This window comes from Puma concolor, chromosome C1 (assembly GCF_028749965.1).
Source record: "Puma concolor isolate L17-30 chromosome C1, mPumCon1.1.hap2, whole genome shotgun sequence".
Taxonomy (NCBI): Eukaryota; Metazoa; Chordata; class Mammalia; order Carnivora; family Felidae; genus Puma; species Puma concolor.
This window is the reverse complement of record NC_141674.1, coordinates 124,628,419-124,650,167: the sequence shown is the minus strand read 5'-3', so window position 1 is coordinate 124,650,167 and position 21,749 is coordinate 124,628,419. Positions and strand designations below refer to the sequence as shown.

The 21,749-nt window shown below is 47.6% G+C and overlaps 1 protein-coding gene across 1 annotated transcript in view; it reads right to left on the bottom strand.

Annotated features, from left to right (window-relative positions):
• GPR39 (G protein-coupled receptor 39) overlaps positions 1–20,222 on the bottom strand; it is a 195,381-nt gene extending 175,159 nt beyond the window's left edge. Inside the window, exon 1 of the mRNA XM_025912677.2 lies at positions 19,154–20,222. Within this exon, the coding sequence (XP_025768462.2) occupies positions 19,154–20,009 (856 nt within the window). The 5' untranslated portion in view covers positions 20,010–20,222. The remainder of the gene's footprint in view (positions 1–19,153) is intronic.
• Between the last annotated feature and the right edge of the window lie 1,527 nt (positions 20,223–21,749).

Sequence of the window (21,749 nt, the reverse complement as noted above, 5' to 3'; positions counted from 1 at the left end):
GTAAAGGGTGATTCAGAACTAAGTAAGGCCTTCAACATAAAACAACGATCATGCACTTTGGGGCCTAAGGCACAAGTTGGCCAACTTCTTTAAAGGGCCAGGTGGTACATATTTTAGCCTTTATAGGGCCACATAGTTGCTGTCACACATTCCTCCTTATTTTTCCCTACAGTTCTTTAAAAATGTAAAATTCAGGCTTATATTATAGGTCATGAACTACAAAAAACAGATCTTGCCCATGGGTTCGCTGAACCCTGGCCTCAGCAAATTACGTGGTTGTGTGCTAGTGACCTCGGGCCAAGAGGGCACGTAGAACTCCAGAAGGAGCCCAGGATCCTCTTGCTTGAGTCGGAGTTATGATCTGATTAGACATAAGCATGAATCAAACATGACTGGTCGGACCTGGCGTATCTCTGTCCACCCCTCGAGTGCAGCCACGATCCTTCTGGCCAGAAACTGAAAATGCTCCTTCAGATTCAGCTCAAATGCTGCCTCCTCCAAGAAGTCTTCACGGACTATTACAGCATGCCCATTCCCTACTCCTGCCACATACCAGGTTCTCAGTATGTGGCAATACCGCTTGTGACAAAGGCTGCTCCCCTCCTCCTAACACTTTATGCGCTACCAAACACTTCCCTGTTCTCTCACTCAAATTTCGATTGTAGCCAGAGGAGAGAGGCTCTGAAAAGGCAAGCGTGTCATCCAAGGTCTCATTACTAGGAGGAGCCAAGCAGGACTTGAATCCGAGGCTCTCTGGCTCCCCTCACCTCTCAGCTGCCTCTGGTTCTCCCTTCCCCTGTCTGTCTGCCTTCCTGAGGGCTTGCAATTTCAAGTCAGGACCCCTCCCAGACAGAGCCTGAGAAGTACGGGCCCAGCAAATACTGGCTCTCCGTGAAGACCTCGGTTTAATTTCGAGCTGAAGCCCAGGCACGCAGGCTGAGAAGACACTAAAGACCCTTACAGTGCAAGGCAGGAGACGACAGTGAGGTGGCCCCTGCTCACGCCCACCCACCCACAGGCCCAGGTACACTCCTGCAGACACAAAACGGTCATCCCTGGAGGCAATGCTGTCGGAGCAGCGCTGGGGCCACCCCTCACGCTTTCTGGCCTTCTCTGAGCCCCCACGCCCCCCGCCACACACACCACACGTCTCCCTTCCCGAGCTTGTTTCCACGAGCATGCACCAAGTGTAGGGTATAGTGCAAAGCTTTTCGAAGTGTGGCTCAAGTCTTACCCGTGACCATAAAATCAGTTTAGTGGCTCAGGCTGGCATTTTTATTAACGAAATGAATAGAAAATACCAAACTGTGTTTCACATTGTCAAAGGTGGGTGAATACTGTCCGGTGAAAGTTCCATTTGCTGTGTGTGCAAGTGTCCCCATGTGCAACTGTGTACTGTTTGCAGTATAAAAGCCCATGCAACTTTGTTTTATAGTCTGTTTGTTTGTTTGTTTGTTTGTTTGTTTTGAGAGAGAGAGAGAACATGAGCCGGGGAGGGGCAGAGAGAGAATCCCAAGCAGACTCCGTGCTGTCAGCACAGAGCCCCATGCGGGGTTCCATCCCACCAACTGCGAGGTCATGACCTGAGCCAAAATCAAGAGTCTGATGCTTAACAGGCTAAGCCACCCAGCCACTCCCAAAGAACTCTTAAGGAAGTGGGAACACCACAGGCTCTGGGGCCTGTCTCCCAGGGTCAAACCCACCTCTGCCCCTTAATTGCTGTGTGACCTTAGGCAGGTTCCTTAACCTCCCTGCATTTCAAGTTGCTTTTTCTGTAGAGTAAATTATTATACCCATCTCACAGGGTCTTTGTGAAAATTCAATGAGTATACAAAGGGCTCTTACAATACCTGGCACATAGCGGCTCCTGGGTGATAGTCAGTTGAGTGTCAGTCTCTTGAACTTTGCTCAGGTCGTGATCGCAGGGTTATGAGTTTAAGACCCTCATTGACCATCACATTGGGCCTGAAGACTACTTTAAAAAAAAAAAAAAAAAAAAAGGAACACCTGGTACAAAGCGAGTACTCAAAAGACCACAAAGTTAGCTAACAGGATTAGCACACACAAGCATCCACATCACACTGCTGAGGGATGTGGGGTATTATCCCATTTGACAGATAGAAGTGAGGCCAGGAGAGATGTGTAAAGCAGAGAGCCAAACCTGCACTCAGAGTTTCCACCTCTTCTCTACCCACAAGGCAGCATTATCCCCTATCACCAGAATTCCTTCCAGCCCAGGGGGCTCTTTACTAAGTTGAATATAATTGCAAATGTTACCTGCTACCAACATCCCACCATTTTGTGATAAGGATTGATGAGACACTGTCTGGAAAGTGCTCAGAGCGCCGTGCAGACAAGTGCAATATAAATTCAAAATGTCATTTTAACGTTCTCATTATTATTATTAGAATGGGCGAAATGGAGAGAACATGATTTCAGTGCTGCGAGTTTTAATGGGTGTCGGGAATGTGGATTCTGGGAACAATTGGTTACCACACAGCCTACATCTCAGATCAAGTAGCGCGACGTAAGTAATGTCTAAGCCATCAACTTTGTTTATTTCACAATGAAAGTCATCTTTCCCTCCCCGGGGCAGAGTTTTTTTTTCGTGTTTTTGGAAATAAAGCTCAGCTTGATGACACTCTTCCAAAAATTCATTTTGATATATTGATTGCCACGGCCAATAATGCCCTGCCCTTACAGGTGCGTGAAGAAAACATCAGCACATTCATTCATCAACAGCTCCCACCCAGAATGGGCTGCCAGGGCCTGAAGCTGCTCGTGTTCTTCCAGTAACTTACCATGGAGTAAAGGTCAAAGGCAAACAATTTCTTAAGTGTAGGGAGCTTCTGAGCCTAAACCTCTCCAGCTGGGATGAACACACAGCTAGGGCCACCTGAGAATGTTCCAGAAGCTCCTCAAAGCCATCAAGAGTCACTTTTCCTTGGCTGCCACCTTTACTCTGTGGAAGGGAACTGAAAACATTTTTACATTGCATCCGGCAATGCTCTATAGTGGAATGAAACGCAAATGTCCACGCATCTTTACAGTGAAGAGGTGACTTCACAGATTTTCTACTCCATGGAGTGAAGACTAGAACCCAGATCCCCCTTTTGGGTTATTTCTGTGGAGACTCTTCAGACAAACTCCTCAAGTTCACCCCTTTCACCCCCTTCAGGCTTCCTCAAAGAGAAAAGCTGAGATGCACTGAAGAAGATAACACCAGCAGGCTAGCAAGAACTAAAAGTTCTTTCACGTCCTCAACCAGAATTCTTTCTGCACTACAACAAGGTCACTCTATTTTACTGAGGACCTACCTCATGCCAGGCTATGCCCTGGAGGCCTCCACATGCTTCCCACTGAAACTCAAATCAACCTTTGAGGTCAGAGTCTGTCCAACCTATGGATGATGCAATTGAAGTTCTGAGCCACTTTGCCTAAGGTCACACCCACTTGTAAGTGATGGAAAGGGGATCGGAACATAGTTCTTTTGTCATGTCCCACAGCATTTCTTCATGGCTCAGGAGACTATGATCACATACCACGTTCAATTTACACTTTCTGCAACCCTTTGCCTCTGTAGTAGACTGAGAAAGGTCCCCCAGAAAGCCGCATCCTAATCCCTAGAGTCTGTGTTACCTGATAAAGAAAAAACATCTTCACACATGTGATTAAGCTAAGGATCTTGAGCCAGAGAGATTATCCTGAATTAAGAGCATGGGCCATAATTCCTCAGATGTACCCATGGGAGAAGGAAAGAAAGAGAGAGAGATGACCCATGCAGAGGAGAAAACAACGTGAAGATTCTGGCCCTGAAGACTGGAGTGAGGTGGCCACAGACAAGGAGGTCAGCAACAACCAAACACTTGGAGGGCCAAGGGAGGGTCTCTCCCTCCCAGTCTCCAGAGGTCGAACGGCCTGTAGGCACCTTTGTTTTAGCCTGGTAAAACAGATTTCAGACTTCTGGCATCCAGAACTGTGAGAGCACACATTTCTGCTGTTTTAAGCCACCAGGTTTGTGGCACTTGGTCACAGGAGCCATGGGAAACTAACACACCACTCTTGCCATCATCACACAACTCAAGATAGAGTACTTGAGCACTTACGGCCCCGTCCTCTGACTGTGAGGGCCACGGGCGCCTTCCTCCTGCCACCTGCTCTCTCTATACAGCACATGTCCGACTCCCCAGAGAGGGCTCAGGGTGCTCGCCCACCCTGGAACCACCACCATGGGGACAGACCGTGAGACTGTGCTTGGGAGGGCAGCCTCCTTGCTTCTCAACTTGCTGGGATAGAAAACAGCAACTGGCCTGGTAATGGAATCTAGCTGATCTAAAAATCAAAGAATAATCAGCATTACAACCTGAAACTAAAACATTTTCTAAACCAAATTCCTCACAAGTGGCTTTTTTCTTTCTTACATACTGCTTTGAATTTCCAGAAGGCAATGAATGCACCTGTCTTACCCCCTACCTTGCATGGGAAATACACTTGACATCAAAGGTGGGATTTTACATCTGAAACAAGGAGCCTGGCTTAAGGCTGGCCTGGTATTCAGACATAATTGGGAAATTCCCCGAGGAAGCAGAGGGCACAGGTGACCTGGAGACACCACCAGAGACCTTTGTTTTCCAGGTCGAGGTTCAGATAGAAACTGATTTTGTGGTGATGACAAACCACAATCTAATACCTGGTCAGCAACCTGGGTGAATGAGTCAGGTTCCCAGGCAGGAAGCATGCCGCATGGATTTGGTATTAACCAGCCTCCCAGCAGCCACATTTAGGAACACAGAGCCTCTGCTGCTAGTCTCTGGGCTGTCCCTCCAGCTGGCTCACACACTAAGATGACCTGGGCCTTGGGAAACATCCCTAAAGACTCAACAAGGGGCAAGAGGAGGTACAGAGAGATAACCCACAAGAACAGAGTTCAGGAAGTCTATAGGGAGTGAAGAAATGCCACTATGATGATGCTAATCACCGAGCTTCATGAGGCCCTGCAGAGGGGATCTGTTTTCTGCACCTGTCTCTGTCACTGGCTTTCCTGTGGGGACCACGCCTCTCATCGCATGCAGTCTTGCTGGCACTGCCCACCACGCTGTTCACCAGGGAGCACAGCGAAACCCTGGCCAGTCTAGGAAGAGTCACCTGTGGGAATCTGACCTTGGATGCAGTGACAAGACACAGGAGGATGCCTGAAGCTAGTCTCTCCGTGATGGTGGAGCCTGAGCAGGCTGTCCACGAACTTCTTTCCCCTGGATCCCTGAACAGTCTGGTTCTTTACCCCTTCTTCTGGCTCTGTGAACTACTCCTTACACTTCCACAAAACTCCTTTTTCCTTCAAGAAGAATCAGAATCAGGTTTTGTGGCTTGCAGCCAAAGAACCTTAGTGCAGCCACCAAAGTGGAGGTCTCTAGGCCCAGCCTGCTTTTCCAAACCCCTCATCCCCAGCTCTCAGTCCTGGCCCCACACGGGAATCACCTACAGAGCTGATATAATACAAATGCCCAGGGACCCATCCCCAAAGGTTTTGAGGGACGTGGTTTAACACCACACGTGATTCTAATGTGTAGCACGGTTCACAACTACCACCCCTCATAATGCTTCAGGGGCAAACCTGTCCATTCACCATCATTAGAACACACAGCACAAGGACCACTTCCATACCCACACCCCTCACATCGCCTCCCCTGCCTGCAACACACACCATGGCTGCATTAGTCTTCTTGTACTTCCTCCTGCCACTCCTCTTCTCTAAAGCCTTCTGTGGCTCCCCACTGCTTCTACTACGTAGCATGAGTCCTTTTCACTAGCTATCAACTTCCTTCCTATTTGACCCCACCTACTTTCCAATCTAGATTCACTATTCACTGCTCCCCTTTGGGCCCCCCACTGCAATCCAATTGTTCTATTACCTATAATCTGGACACGCAGAGTTCTTAGTGCAAACAACAAAGCCCATTCCAGTTTAAACTGGAAATGAAGTCATTGGGGTTTTTTGTTGTTATTGTTGTTATTATTGTTTTTGTTGTTGTTGTTGTTTGTTGTTGTTGTTGTTGTTGTTTTACATAAGCCCTGGGAGGGCCAGAGAATTGGGTATGCAACCAACAATCACATCAGGCTATCCCACCAAGATGCCAGTGGAGACCTTTCCACAGAGACACTGCCAACCCCTGGCCTGGGATGCTACCCTTATTTCTTTTGTCTTTGCTCTCTCTAAAAGCAACCTTGCTCTCAATATCACTTTGTCACACACTGGCCCTGTTCCCAAGGAGACTCCATATGGTTGCTGCTCCTTCCCATCACTCTCTTACAAAGGAGCATCTCATGCCAGTGCAGCTGACCGATGTGGCCCAGGCCACGTGCTGCACCCTAGCTGCAAGGGATGCTGGGAAAGCAAGTTTCTGACCACCACCTTTGGGAAGCAGGACTCAAAGACAGGGAAATCCTCCAAACACAAGAAGGATATTCAAAAGCTGCCGGCTAGCCTAAAAGCAAGACAAATGTACCTCAGACTTGGCATTGTGGTTTCTTTCTTCCCATCCGTCACTGCCCATAAAAAGTCCCCCAGCTGGAATACATCTTCTTTTAAGAGCCCATCTTTCTGCTCAGGGAAACAGCATGCACTTTGGAGTGAGATCCCAGCTCAAATCTCAATGGGTGATGACCTTGAGCAATTCTGAAAAGTACATATAGTTCTACCCTCATGATGGTGATGTGATATACAGGCTGGCCAGTCCCCGTACTTGGTGCAGCCTTGGAAGCAGAATCCTTGAATCTTCATAGCCCATGAGGAAGGGGGAAGCCTTCCCCACACTTTCCTGAGATTGAATTTTCACTATACTACAATGGAGGTTAGGAGCCAGATTTAACTTTCCTTTTTTTTTTTTTTAATTTTTTATGTTTCTTTATTGTTGAGAGAGAGACAGACAGACAGAGAGAGAGCGTGAGCAGGGGAAGGGCAGAGAGAGAAGAAGACACAGAATCTGAAGCAGGCTCCAGGATCTGAGCTGTCAGCACAGAGCCCCGCAGGCTCGAACCCATGAACCGTGAGATTATGACCTGAGCCGAAGTCTAATCCTTAACCGACTGAGCCACCCAGGCACCCCATTAAGTTTCTTTTTAAAACAATGTGAAGTTTCTGGCAGCCAAGTGTCCTGCAGCAAATTCCTACCAGTCACAACTACACTGCAAATTGTTCATAGTTGTTATTACAAATGGTGAGGTTAGCCATTCTCAGCTCATCCTTCTCTGTTTCTTTTGAGTTAAAGAATCCCCTTCAAGCGTCATAGACGAGGGCTTCTCATACTTTCAATGTGCGGAGCAATCACAGGGTCCTGCTTACAATACAGATTGAAATTCAATCGGTATGGGGTGGGCCCAAAACTCAGTTTATTCTACAATTTCCCAGGTGATGTTGATGCTGCAAATCCATACACCATGCTGTGAATATCAGAATCATAGACAATATCTCTGGGGTGAGTGAAGTCCAATTAATTACCCTATTAAAAATTCCGGAACCAGCTTACTTGATAAATAGCCACTACCCACCCCCCTTCACCAAGGGTATTTTTAGGCTTCCTTCTATAAGGCTCTACCTCTACACCCTGATGCTCCAACTACAGAAATACTAAGTTCCTTGAAGGGGGTAATCAGTACCTTGATCTCTGCGGTCCAAAGGATATCATGCACATCTTAAGGCTTTCATAAATACTTGAATAAACCACCAAAATGAAATTCAGAGACCTGATAGGGGCAAGTCAGTCCAGGAAGTCTTCCCAGAGGAAGTAGGTCTTTCAATTGATTCGGTAGTGAGGAAACCCCAAGTCCAAGAAGGAAAACAGCCTGCTTCTGTGTACATTTCCTTTATCCTCTGGAAAACAACCTTCAATCACCAAGGCCTCCCATTTGCCTCCCCTGTAGAGACAACTTGAACTTGAGAAACAGTGACAACCCATCAGCTATCCTTTAAATAAACAATATACGCAGCTGTCATTTCCACACGATATTTAATCCTTCAGAATTGCAGCATATAAAAAGTAAACCCATAAATTTCCCAGAAAGCTTTGTTTCTGCTGAGTTTATCGTGTCCTCCAAAGAATAATAATACATAAACTCAACGACCAAATGACTTCAGCTCTGCCCAAACATCCCATGGATAGTGTTTTATTTCTAAGGTAATTTGGATGTTTTTCCCCCCTCACTAGAAAAAGAAGATGGCTTTTCTCTACAAGTTCAATGAACCTCATTGCTCCCAACTGGGCCTGACTCCCATTTCTGCATGCCTCGGGTTTCATAGCCAGTTAGACATTTAACAAGTACAATAGCAATCTGACACTGTACCCTTGCCTCCTGATCCCCATCTGTCAGATTCTGGTAACGCCACTGCTCTCCAAGTACCCAGCCACCCTTGAGATGTGTAAAGCAGTGTGATGAGGTATCTAAAAAGCCTCTGGCTGCCAGAATGGCTCTTTAATACAGGAAATACAAACAGGAAATGTTGTCAAGTTTTTCAATTGGCAGTAACTCTAATGGCAGAAAATGGTAAAGTTTGTCAGCCTGAGACATCTCTCTTATTCAGACTTGCCTTCAACAATGGGGTTGGCTTTCTCCCCCAAAACCCATTTGGAGCTAAATGACCAAGTATGTAGGCATTCTCTCCTCCAGTGAGAAAGGCTCCAGGAAGCAGCAAAGCTGCCCAGACACTCATTGATTCACCAAACATTTATTCAGCACCTACTAAGTGCCAGCCTAGGGGGAAAAAGAGCTACCCAAAGGATGGTAATTAGATCAATCCACTACAGTCTTCCTCTTTGAGAACCAAGGTATCCAAGATTCCAAAAATCTAGCTGGTGGGACTCAAACCTATACATTCTCAATTCCCCAAATAAGAATCTAAAAGCCTAGTGAAAATTCTATGGTGCCCTGGAGCTTGGTAAACTTCCATTCACGGAGTGCTTCACAGAGGGTAAATCAATGGGAAGTGAATCAATGAATGCTTGGGCCAAGGGTGCAGTTCTTGGAAGGTGAGACTTATCAAACATAAGCTTCTAGAGACTGGGCCTTTCTAGAAAGAAATAACTAAGGCAGGACATATGTTTACCTTGGAGCCCCTCTATCAGAGTTCAGGGAATGTGTTGTTTTTTGACTGTTACATAATACATTAATACAAATTTAGTGGCTTAAAACAAATCTATTATCTCAGAGTTCTGTAGATCAGAACTCCAGACATGGTATGCCTGGGATCTCTGCTCAGGGTCTCAAGTTACTGGCCAGGCTAGTTCTTTTCTAGAGGCTCTTGGGGGAAATCCACCTGAGCTCATTCAGGTCCCCATTGCCATGCTGGCTCTCAGCTCCTCTGGGCCACCTACATTCCCTGCCAGGGGTCCCCTCAAACTCCAAAGCCAGTGTGGAGAATTTCTTGCTCATCAAACCCTTCCTCTGCTTTAAATCTCTGACTTTTCCTGTCTCTGACCTCTAGACCCAGATTTAAAGGGTCACGTGACTTGACTAAGCCCATAAGGAAAATCTCCCTACTTTAAGGTGAACCAATCTGAGACCTCCTTTACTTCTGCAAAATCCCTTCATGGTGCCACCTCAACTGAGTAAGTGGGGCAAGTATGTGTACTCCAGGTCTAGGAACTTCTGGAGCCATCTGCGATTTCTGCCCACCCCAGGGAAGGAGAGGGAAAAGGCAGATAAAGTCAAAGCGCCTCCCTGAGTATCACAGTTTACGTGGCTTCCCTCTTCTCCGGAGCAGCAGCCAGTGTCCGGGGATTTCATTCTCTAAACCTACAAAACAATGTACAGCCACTGTGTCCCCAGCCTCAGCCTCATAGGGAAGGTTGAAAAAATAGGAGTGTGCAACATCCCTGGTCTCATGGAGCTCCAAGGAGAGTCGGGAGACCACATCTATGCCCCACTCTGAGAAATGTCTAACATGGCTCATCATTTGTAGGAAGATCAGCGCAGGAGGCTTCACGGAAGAAGTGAGGACTTGAGATTGTTGGTGACGAACAGGCAGGCCACCCACCATAGAGATAGTTGGAGCTTCCGTGGCCTTGCTCAGCAGCCTGGAGCTGCCTCCCAACTGGAGCCGAAGCAATGCTGAGCATTAGGGGCCTCTGTGCTAGGACGATGTGAGGAGCCGGGCGGAAGGAGAGTGGGTCTCTGGCTGTGGAGGTCTGCGACAGCAGCAAGACTGGCCAACACCAAGAGCCAGAGGTCTGGCTGCCAGCAGGAAGAACTCACTGGTGACAGCGGCTCTTTCCTCTTTTTCAATCTGGGAACATGTCTGGGCCTACGTGTTGACTCGAAGTGCCGTGCAAGACATGCTGTCACCCCACCAGCGGCACCACGGATTTCACTCTACTGCCTTACTCCTTAATATTCTCCAATGGCTTCCAAGGAGGAATTTCGAGCCCTTAGCTAAGGTCTTCCCTGGCAGTGGCTGTGTGGTGGCTAATCAGCACACCAGGCCACGCTGATGATACATTAAAGGAAGAGCTACATATTTCAGCAGCCCCTTTGCACCCGTTGCAAAGGGTGAAAGAGGTCAAGCAATCCGGCTTCCAGACTGAACGCTGATCAACAATACCTCTGTACCAGGCAGTTCCTGCTTTTTGTCCCCCTTGGGGGAGAAGGCTCATGGCTCAGACAGGGGGCGGATGGCTACAAGTGCATGCAATTTAAGAGTAAAGAGAAAACATATGGGTTGAATTATTTTTAAAATATTACCCCCACTGCACCCTCTTCCCCTTTATCCTGAGAACCCCCTTCTGAACAGGTGGTGAAAGGGCCTGCCAAGAGATAATTTTGAGAGCTGTCTCACTGCATTAACATCTTGTTAAACAGGGTTTAACAAGGACTGTTAAACATCACCCTAATCACTTTCATTTCATGGTTACTTCTGGCAGGTACATATGGTGAAAGCTGATACTCAGGGGCTGATTAACAGACTATTTCTTTGCTCAGGGGAGAGAAAATTTTACGTGTCCTCCATGATGGCCTGACTTTCTGGAAGCCTGGGAGGAATTGTATTCCTTTCAAAGAGAGTATCTTTCACTTCAGACTGACCAAATGTATTGTGCAGTGTGATACACTTCTATAGGAGCACCTGCCCAAGGGAAAACAGGACACTGCTTCCCAATTCCAAGGCAAGGCTTGCTCATTTATGTATTCAGTCAACCAACACCCATTGAACATGTGCTGTGTGCGGGGGGGGGGGGGGGGGAGGGGGGGGAGATGGGGAATGGGCACTATGCTGGGATGGAGGTGCAGTGTTGAGCAAAATTAGGAAGAGCTCATATGCCCTCAAGAAATGAGAAGGCAGACAGACGTCAAACGAATAATCTCATAGAGCAAATTGTAAAAGAAAAATTAGAAAAAAAGAAAGTGAAGAAGAAAAATAAAAGTAACACTATGACTATGAGTCTTATTTGAAGGGTTAGTCAAGTCAGGGAGGATGGGCCAAGCTTCCTGGGGGCCGGTCTAAAGACATTAACTTTGAGGCCAGGTGGTAGGAAAGAGCATGACTGCGATCTGTCTGAGGAACTGAAGAGAGCCCACTGGGGTGGAGCGATTAAGGGATGTTATGGACTGACACATGTTCCCCCTAAAATACATATGTGGAATCCCTAACCCCCACTGTGACTGTATATGAAAATGAGGCCTTCAGGGAGGTAATCAAGCTCAATGAGGTCATAAGGGTGGACCCCTAATCCAATACAACTGGTGCCTTTATAAGAAGAGAAACCAGAGGACTCTCTCTTTCTCTCTCTTTGCATGCACACAGGAAAAGCCAAGTGAGGACACAGTGAGAAGGTGGCTATTTGCAAACCAAAGAAGTCTCACCAGAAAGCAACCCTACCAGCACCTTGATCTCAGATTTCTAAGCTTCCAGAGCTGTGACAAAATAAATATCTACTGCTTAAGCCACTCAGCCTGTTGTATTTTGTCACAACACCCACACCTACAAATATAAGGGGAAAACTGTCCTCTGTAAAGGTGGAGAGGCGGCTGCCCATGAGGGGCCTCATGTTAAGGATTCTGATCCTTGACATAAGAGCCATGGGAAGCCGTTCAGAGGTCTGAATTTAATGCGGTTGGGGAGGGGGGTGTCAGCGAGATCCCAGTGGCTGTGCAATGAATAACAGCCGCTCGGACAAGGGCCAGAGTCGATGCAGATATTCTTCCAGCCATGACGCACCAATTCTAGGTCTCTCATCCGGAGAGCACATGTGCTGGAAACAAGATAGGAGAGGCGTTCCAGAAGCTCATGCCTCTCGAAGGCACTTGCCAAGGAAGGTGCTCACCAAACAGGGGGCCCAGGTGAGGCTGAACACTTGTCTATTTGCAGGAACTTTCAGCAGCAATGATGAGCACTCTTTCCTCCAGGGCAAAGAAAGCAAGGAGTAGGGGTGGGGAATTCGTTGGGTTGGCCCAGTGTTGCAGCACGGCAGGGGAAGTGGACAGAAGGAAAAGGCAGTGAGAGATGACAGTGTCATCCACATGATCGGGGGACCTGGTCTATTGGGGCAGAATGGGGATCCTTGATTCCTAATTCAATATTCTTCCTCTGTGCTGTTTCCACTCACAAATGGCTTTTATTCTGAGTGGTTTTAGCATTAATAAGCTGAACACTTTGCTCAGTTGAGGCTTCTGCTGCCTTATTACACTGTGGCAGCCCCCATGAGGCGTGCAACTAAGACGGATGAACCGGCACGCTAATGAATAAGGACTGAGATTCCAATGTCCCCTTCCATGGGAACTATGCATCTCTCCAACGGAGAAATGAAATCTTTGAGACAGCCTGATTATAAAAATAAAGGAGCATTATTATATTTGTCTGCCAGGATGATCACAGGACACTTGCAATTTATGACAGATATCACAAATAGAAAAACACACATGAAATACTATTTATTACAGTCACATCTACACCAATAAATTCCCTTCTAGAATAGAGGGGGTAACCTGAATACTTGAGGCAAAACATTTTCCTGAAATATCCAAATATTGGAGCCAAAATAATATCTCACATCTGAAAAGTCACTAAGTTAATTTTCATGATATTTCCCTGCGAGACTGCACTGGCACAGGGCTTCACAGCAAAGAAATAGCCTTTGATAAGAAAATTAATGATATAAACGTGATTGTAAGATCAGTTTTTAAACTAGTCAAGAAAAAGCAACTACAGTTGACTCCTGTACAGTACAGACGTTAGGGGCACCAACCCCCACCCAGTCAGAAATCTGCATTTAACTTCTGACTGCCCAGAAACTGAATTAATAGCCTACTTTTGACCAGAAGCCTTACCAATAACAAACACTTGATTGACACATATCTTGTATGTTATATGTATTACATACTATATTCTTACAATAAAGTAAGCTAGAGAAAAGAAAACACTATTAAGAAAATCATGGGGCACCTGGGTGGCTTAGTTGGTTAAGCGTCCAACTTCAGCTCAGGTCATGATCTCACAGTTCATGAGTTCCAGTCCCACATCGGACTCTGAGCTGACAGCTCAGAGCCTGGAGCCTGCTTCGGATTCTGTGTCTCCCTCTCTCTCTGCCCCTCCCCTGCTCACGCTCTGTCCTTCTCTCTCTCTCTCTCTTTCAAAAATAAACATTGGGGCGCCTGGGTGGCGCAGTCGGTTGAGCGTCCGACTTCAGCCAGGTCACGATCTCGCGGTCCGTGAGTTCGAGCCCCGCGTCGGGCTCTGGGCTGATGGCTCAGAGCCTGGAGCCTGTTTCCGATTCTGTGTCTCCCTCTCTCTCCGCCCCTCCCCCGTTCATGCTCTGTCTCTCTCTGTCCCAAAAATAAATAAACGTTAAAAAAAAAATTAAAAATAAATAAATAAATAAATAAACATTAAAAAAATTTTTTAAAAGAAAAGAAAATCATAAGATGGAGGGGAGGGCACCTGGGTGTCTCAATTGGTTGAGCATCTGACTCTTGATTTCAGCTCAGGTCATGATCCCAGGGTTGTGGGATCAAGCCCTGAGTCGGGCTCTGTGCTGATCATGGAGCCTGCTTGGGATTCTCTCTCTCCCCTGCTGCCCCTCCCCCCACCTCTCTCTAAACTAACAAATAAAATCATAAGGAAGAGAAAATACACTTACAGTACTATACCGTAATTACTGAAAAAAATCCACATAGAAATAGACCCTCTCAGTTCATGCCTGTGTTATTCAAGAGTCAGCTGTAGTTAAAATTTGTTTGGGGCCACTCCTGTGTGGCTCAGTCGGTTAAGCATCTGACTTCGGCTCAGGTCATGATCTCATAGTTTGTGAGTTCCAGCCCCGGGTGGGGCTCTGTGCTGACAGCTTGGAGCCTGGAGCCTGCTTCGGATTCTGTGTCTCCTTCTCTCTCTGCTCCTCCCTGACTTGTGCTCTGTCCCTGCCTCTCATAAATAAATAAATAAATAAATAAATAAATAAATAAATAAATAAATAAAATTTGTTTCGCACCTCAGAAACATTTTCCATGTAATCAGTTGATACACATTAGTGTATAGGGGTTGATTTTTCAATTATATTTTGGGGTATGGTCTGTACACGAGGTGCAAAATTTCATGAAGTCAGTGACAAAGGAGCTGAAGAAACACATGAATCACATGGCGAGTCACTGACAAAGGAAGGTCTGGCCACATAGACCAGTTAGTCCTGACAGAATGGAAAACTGACAAGAAAGATGCCAAGGAGAGGTGCTTCAGTGAGGGTGATTTAAATAGCAAAGAATTAGGAGACGCCCTTGGGAGAAAGCCCTCTTTACCATCTTGCTGAGAAAATCAAACACAAAGGCTATCACAGAATTTTGTCAGGAAAATCAGGCCCTCAAAAAAGCCACATTCTGGCAAATTATTCTGAGAATTAACATATAATTATAAGCTATGTTTTATAAAATAGGAGACAAATTTCTTTTCATGATTTTCGCCTTTGTTTTTCACGATGGAAGTCCCAATCAAACCTGTTTCCACATGAAATTTTGGACTCAGTTTTAAGGAGCTAATTTTGGGGTGCCTGGGTGGCTCAGTCGGTTAAGTGGCCGACTTCGGCTCAGGTCGTGATCTCGTGGTCCGTGAGTTCGAGCCCCACGTCAGGCTCTGTGCTGACAGCTCAGAGCCTGGAGCCTGTTTCAGATTCTGTGTCTCCCTCTCTCTGCCCCTTCCCCATTCATGCTCTGTCTCTCCCTGTCTCAAAAATAAATAAAATGTTAAAAATATATATATTTTTAAAAAAAGGAGCTAATTTTAACAGTTCTTTTTAGGTCCTCACCGTCCTCAGATGAAGAGGACCCACTGCCACCATCTCAGCTCCCACCCCTGCCCCACTTTCTGACTTGCACACACAGGAGACATGACTTGACCTCCAAATCTGGGGTCTAAAACCCAGAGGACATGATTCTTACCTCCTTCTCTCAACCCACACATATCTAAATACACATCAACCTTCTTTTTAGAGCACTCCATTACAGCAGCAACGCTTTTTCTTTCTAATGTTTACTTACTTTTGAAAGAGAGAGAGAGAGAGGCACGAGCAGGGTAGGGACAGAGAGGGAGACACAGAATCCGAAGCAGGCTCCAGGCTCTGAGCTGTCAGCACAGAGCCTGACGTGGGGCTCGAACTCACGGACCAGGACATCATGACCTGAGCTGACGTCGGAAGCTTAACCAACTGAGCCACTCAGGCGTCCCTACAGCAGCAACTCTTAATCTTTTTTCCGCCCAGATGCACTTGACTGGGTGATGTCCATATTCAAGATAGTCTCCTGTAAGCTACCCACGTTGGTATTGCAGTTCCTGCCCCTACATTTAACTCCCCTTTCTGTCACTCAGAAGAAATCGGAATGCAAAGAAGTATAATCATTACAGAGTTCTGAATTTTGTATGATGTTTCCTGAATTTTGTAATTTCCTGATTCTCTGTAAAGCTTTTTGGTTTCATGATCACAGTTGAAAGCCAATCACTGCCTACAGATCTCTCAGAGGTAACTATAACCCAGTCTCTACCACTTAACGCTCTTGAAAGTTACTAAGTAAAACTATACTTCTTTTAAACTACTCTGTGGTTCCACTTTGAGCAGGTGACATTTGGACAGCAAGCCTCATGTGCCACAGACACAAACATGGGTGTCTGTGGACCCAGATGCCACATGTGGTGCGGATAACTGCAAGTGAGAGTTCAGAAAGATAAAATGGAAGGTCTGGGAAAATGTTTTGAAAGGAAGGTTTATTTTGCATATCCTTAACATCCAAGGAATAAATAACACAGCAGTTTCTCTTCTCCAGGCCAACAACGTCTGTTCTGGCATCACCAAGTATTACCATGGCCATATCAGCCATAACCTTGCAAATGGAAATTTATCTGGTACTGATTTCTCACTGGGCTGACAAGAGGCAAGAGACACGCACGTTTCCCGGAATGTTCACTTTCAGATTACTATTGTTTTCTCCTGCTAACTGCTTGAGAGCCAGGAGGCGGCCCTGCATCTCTTTCTTTCCCTGATTTCCCAATTTGTTTTCATGATTCACCCAGCTGAGAACCTCAACCAGAATGAGGCACAATAGCAAAAGAGGCAGAAAGGAAAATTAATATTTTCTACATAGACTTCCTCATCTCGGGTAGATTTATGAATTTCGCTTCCGTTATGCAGAAGTTAGCATTTTTAACAATGAGGGGGGAAAATCTTTAATTGTTTTTTTTATTGCCTCAAGAGCTCCAAAGACATCTTGTGCTATGTCGTCATTTACATTTCACATTAAATGCAAAATATGTTTGAAATGAGCAAATATTTGTTTTAATTTGATACATCTGTTAACTGAAATGCTAAAAAGACAGCTAAATCACTATACTAAATTCAGCGATTTGTAAACAACTTATATATTCAGTTGTTCTGGGTTAAAAATGCCCCAAAGCCTAAGTTTTATGACACCCACAAAGTAAATTGCATTGTATTAATCTGATGGAGGCAGGCCATGATTTCTTCCTCTTCACTCCATTAATTTATTTCCTAACTTGAGTTAATTAGCGAGGTTCCTATTTTTAAAAGCTCTTTGAAATTCATTGGGAGAGAGGGACATTTGCAAGAACTGCTTTGAAAACCGACTGCAAAGGAAATGAGCTAATACAAACGGTAAATTCCCCCAAGACATGATCGCACATTGAGCACCTGATTGCCAGTCAACAATCTTTCTGCCTGGGAAAGCAGTGGGCGATGAATACATAGTTGTTTTAAGAAAGAAGGAGAGAAGTGGAAGGAAAGAATGAGAGCAGCAGTGAGAACAAAGTCATCACAGGCAATTGCTAACTGGAGGAGAGGATCCCCAAGGTCCTATTCATCTCCAAGTATAAGTCTGTGGTATTCCAATTTGATGCTACAAAATGAAGACTGACTTCAACTTGGAACAATACCCATTGGGATAAATACAAAAATTACCCACTATTCAGAGAAATGATAACAACAACAACAACAACAAAAAATACAGAGATTGGCCCAACAGAGAACAAAGATAAATAAATTATTTTTCCTTGGTCAAATGAAGCCTTAATTCCTAAATTAGACTGGGAGGTAGTGCACTTTACTCAGAAAAAAAAAAGGGGGGAGGGATTCATTCACACTATAGTATAAATTACTGCTAAAAGTTTAAGATATGCCTAAGGGTACACCAGGGAAGAGAGAACTAGCCTTTCAATGGATATTCAAGCCATTCTAATATCCATTCCTTCCTGGAATACTCTGGGAAGCAGGAGGTGGGTGAGAGATTGAGTTGGGTTGGGTGTCCTTCCCAAGTCCCCAGATGTCAACACCTGCCACAGACTCCTTACTCCAACTTCCAGAGGCTGGCCCTAGGAGGCAGCAACACCACCAACCTAATCTAGGTAGCACCTTCCTTTTCAAAGTCCTTTTTTGTTTCATTTTCACTTCAACATGAGCCTGTGTAAGCCACTGGGAACCACTCATTTCCCAGCCCTGGGAAGCAAGGTCACAATGTAGGAGCTATGCTTATTTGAATTAGATCTTCTCTCTCCTAGACTCAAATTCCTCCTCTAGGAAATGGAAATATAAACCACCTAGCACAGCCCCTGATGCAGAGTAGGCATCCAAAAATTGCAAGCTCTTCCTCTCATTTTACACAGAACAGAAAAGTCAAGTCTGCTGTACAGACACAGCAGAAGCCAGGGGTAGGGCTGGGACAAGACCAGTTTCTTTCCATCCCTTCTCAAGTGCCTTCACATTTTCTTCCATGTCAACCCCCTGGCCCTTGAACCTGTTACTCAGGTTTCCCACACCAAAACAAACAGTGCCATGATTTATTCCTTTTCCTCATGCCACATTAGAAAGGGCTCCTTCCTTCTTTCTTGACACACAGAAGGACCTGGCTTTAAATATTTGCACCACAACAAAAGTTTGGAAAGCAAACAGCTTTCTGTGCAATGGAATTGAGTATTTGGGATGATCAATGAAGTCCCAGGAACCTGTGACACCAGATTTTCTGGATCAAACAGGCTGGCCATACCTGCCACGTTTCTCTGTTCTGATAAAGGTATAGAGCCAACACAACGGAAACTTGAGAAGTACCCTGAGGACCGTGTGTCTGAAAGCTCCAGTTTCTTAAGACTTGGGTAGATCTCTCCAGGGGAATGTAACTGCAGCCTGGAGAGTGTGTGTTTCTGGCAGCCTGCTTCTCCCAAGGAGGAGAAAAATGGGAACAAAATCCAATTGCCTGAGGAAGTTTCTCCAGGGTAAAGACAGCTAGATAAGAATGCCCCCTTTTATCTCCACAAACCTTGATCCTTCTCAGAGGACTTTCACCTCTCCCACATTACCTAATTTGACCATCACACTTCTCAGTATGTTTAACTCCGCTTTACTCCAGGTATTCTGTGACTTGCCAGAGTCACAGAGCTGCTGTCCTGAAACATACGCAGACTCCGGCTCCTGGTCTAGGGTTCTTTTCTCCGTTACCCAAGTCCCCAAAACACAGGAATGAAGCATGCAGAGGTTCAGAGCAATGCCTCTTCAGCCCCAGCAAAGGGAGGTGTACACCCGCAAGGCAGGACGACCGGCTAAGAGGAGCACAGGGAATGGGGGGTGGGGAGGGGGAGGCCAGCTCCCTGGTTATCCCCTCCCCCCTTCCCCCAAGGACTCACTCAGGAAGATAATGGTCTGCCTCCTGGCTGTCTTGCTCTCCTCGCTCTCCGACTTGTTCAACTGCGGCCGCCGTCCCTTCCCGGCCAGCGTGCCCTGGCTGCTCCTCAGAAGCACCTGCATCATGTTCCAGCACATGAACGCCACAGAGACCAGGACCAAGAGGTAGATGATGAAGGCGCCGAAGATGCTGGACTGGAAGACAGTCCAGCGGTTGGAAAGGTTGGTACAGATGGACATGTTGGAGGTCTCCGGCCGCTCGTGGTGCCGCGTGCGGGAGACGTTGCACGAGAGACCCCGGTGATTGGGCACGGTCACCAGGGGGTACTCGACTCCCATGGCAAAAAGCAGAGGCAACGCCACCAGGGCGGAGGTGACCCAGACGAAGCCAATCAGCAGCTTCACCTGGCAGGGCCCCGACACGGCCTTGTACCTGAAGGGGTGGCAGATGGCAACATAGCGCTCAAAGCTGAGCGTCAGCACGTGCAGCAGCGTGGCATAGCTGCAGGCCTCGAAGAGGAAAGTGTGAATCTTACAGGACGCGGCGTAGCTGGGCGTGGTCAGGGGGTTCCAGATGATGCTGTAGAACTCCATGGGCATGCCGACGAGGAAGACCAAGATGTCCGAGCAAGCCAGGCTCACCATGTGATCCGTCACCTCCTTCTGCAAGTAACCTTTCTTCTGCAGCACCTGGGTGACCCGAATGGTGACACTATTCCCCAGAATGCCCACCACGAAGATGGCCAGGTACACCAGGATGAGGGTGATTTTGATCCAGGTGGCCACCTCGAACTCGGGGACGTGGGTGTGATCGATGACATAGGAGCAATCACTGCTGGGGCCCCTGTGCGAAGCCATGAGGGTGAAAGCCACGCCACCGGGTCCAAAGACCTCCTCAGCTTGCCTTCTTCCTGCCAGCAGAGCCCAGAGCTCTGGGCTGCAACTCACCAGGGCGGGCCCAGCGCTTTCTCATCCGCGCTCACCTGGAAAGAGTAACTTAGTACTTCTGGTGCTTTCATGGAAACTTCCTGGAGCAGCCCAACCTAGCAGGGGCCCGGGAGGCGCCTGGGGGTGGAGTTTGGGGTGTGTGTGTGTGTGTGTGTGTGTGTGTACGAGCCAGGCGGGGAGAGAGGAGGAAGGAGGTCGTACTCTCCCCGCGGGGAGTGACTTCCGCGGCACCCCCAGCGCCCGCCCTTCCCCTCGCTGCCCCCGCTCGGCGCGCCCCGCCAGGGAGTCCCCTGCCCCGGCTCCGTGCTCCCTACCGTTGCGGGCCCCAACCCACCCCCCTGCAGCACCCTCTCCAGAGCTGCGGGGGGAGGAGTGGTCAGCGATTAATCATTAACTTCCGCGCACTGTGCTCCGGGGCCCCGCTGCAGACCCAGCCCGGCAGCGGGGTTTGACTCAGCACGCAGTCGTGGTCCCCAAACCAGATCTTGGCCCCGGAGCACAGGGCAACGAGTGGCCCCACCGCCCACGCGGCCACCGCCGGGGCAGCGGTCGCCTCCTGTCCCGAAGCGCATTCCGGAGAGGCGCGGCCTCGGGGAAGCTGGAGTGCGTTCCCGGACTTGCAGTCCAGGGCTGAGGCTGGCGAACTTCCCCTCCCTGCCCTAATGTCCCTTCAGACTCTGTGCCACCGCCAGCATGGGAGTGGCGGGACCCAGGTGCCCGCGTCCCTGGCCTGCCGCCCTGGGGGAGCCAGCAAGCGGTTGCCTCCTTGGTGCCCTATCTTCCGACGCCCGGGGTGTTCCCAGCTGCCTCACGAAGTGAGCCCCAAGGAAGCTACCAGGAGCTCCCTAAAAGCCCTGCCTTTCTCCAGAGCCTCCCTTGCTGCGGAGGGACCGGAGGAACGCGACCCCCGCCCCTCAGTTGTGCTCCTCCGCACTGCGGGGCCCTCGCGAAGTCTTTAACTGGGAGCAGGTGTATGTGAGAATGTCACACTCCTCCAGGATGCCCCACATGGGAGGCGCGTCCTTTTGAGGGACCTGCGACCAAGACACCAAGGCCACCCCAACAGGGACACAGTGTAAAAATGGCATTAAGGATCAGGACATTTTCCCTCTCTTCAGAGAGAGGAAAACCTCTAATGGACCCATTTCAGCTCCTAATTCCAAAATCATAGGTAAATCATAGGTAATGGATGCGGAGGAGGAGAAGGCTGTCCTGTGAACTGTGGGGTGTTTAGCTCCTACATGCCCGCCCCCCAACAGTGATAGCCAAAATGCCTCCAGACGTCACCAAATGTCCTTTAGGGGGGACAAAATCCTCCCAGGTGGAGAACCACTGCCTGGAAGGAAGAAAATAGATCCCATTTATGTGTCCATCCCAAGGGACTAGCTGAGGCCCTGTGCTAAAAACAGCCTTGAAGAATCTCAGGAACCACCCTGCGGTGTGATGATTTTAAAGATGAAGAAACTGCAGTGGCCACATAGATACTTCCCCAAAAAGATAAAAGAGTGAGTGAGAAACTTGAAAATTAGCCCAGATCTATCAAACCCTGAGCCTGCACTCCTAACAGGGAGGGAATTCTGGGAGCACAATGGGTGCTATACAAAGAACTCCTGAATGATGCACATAGAGACACGGGGATTGTGTTTTCTC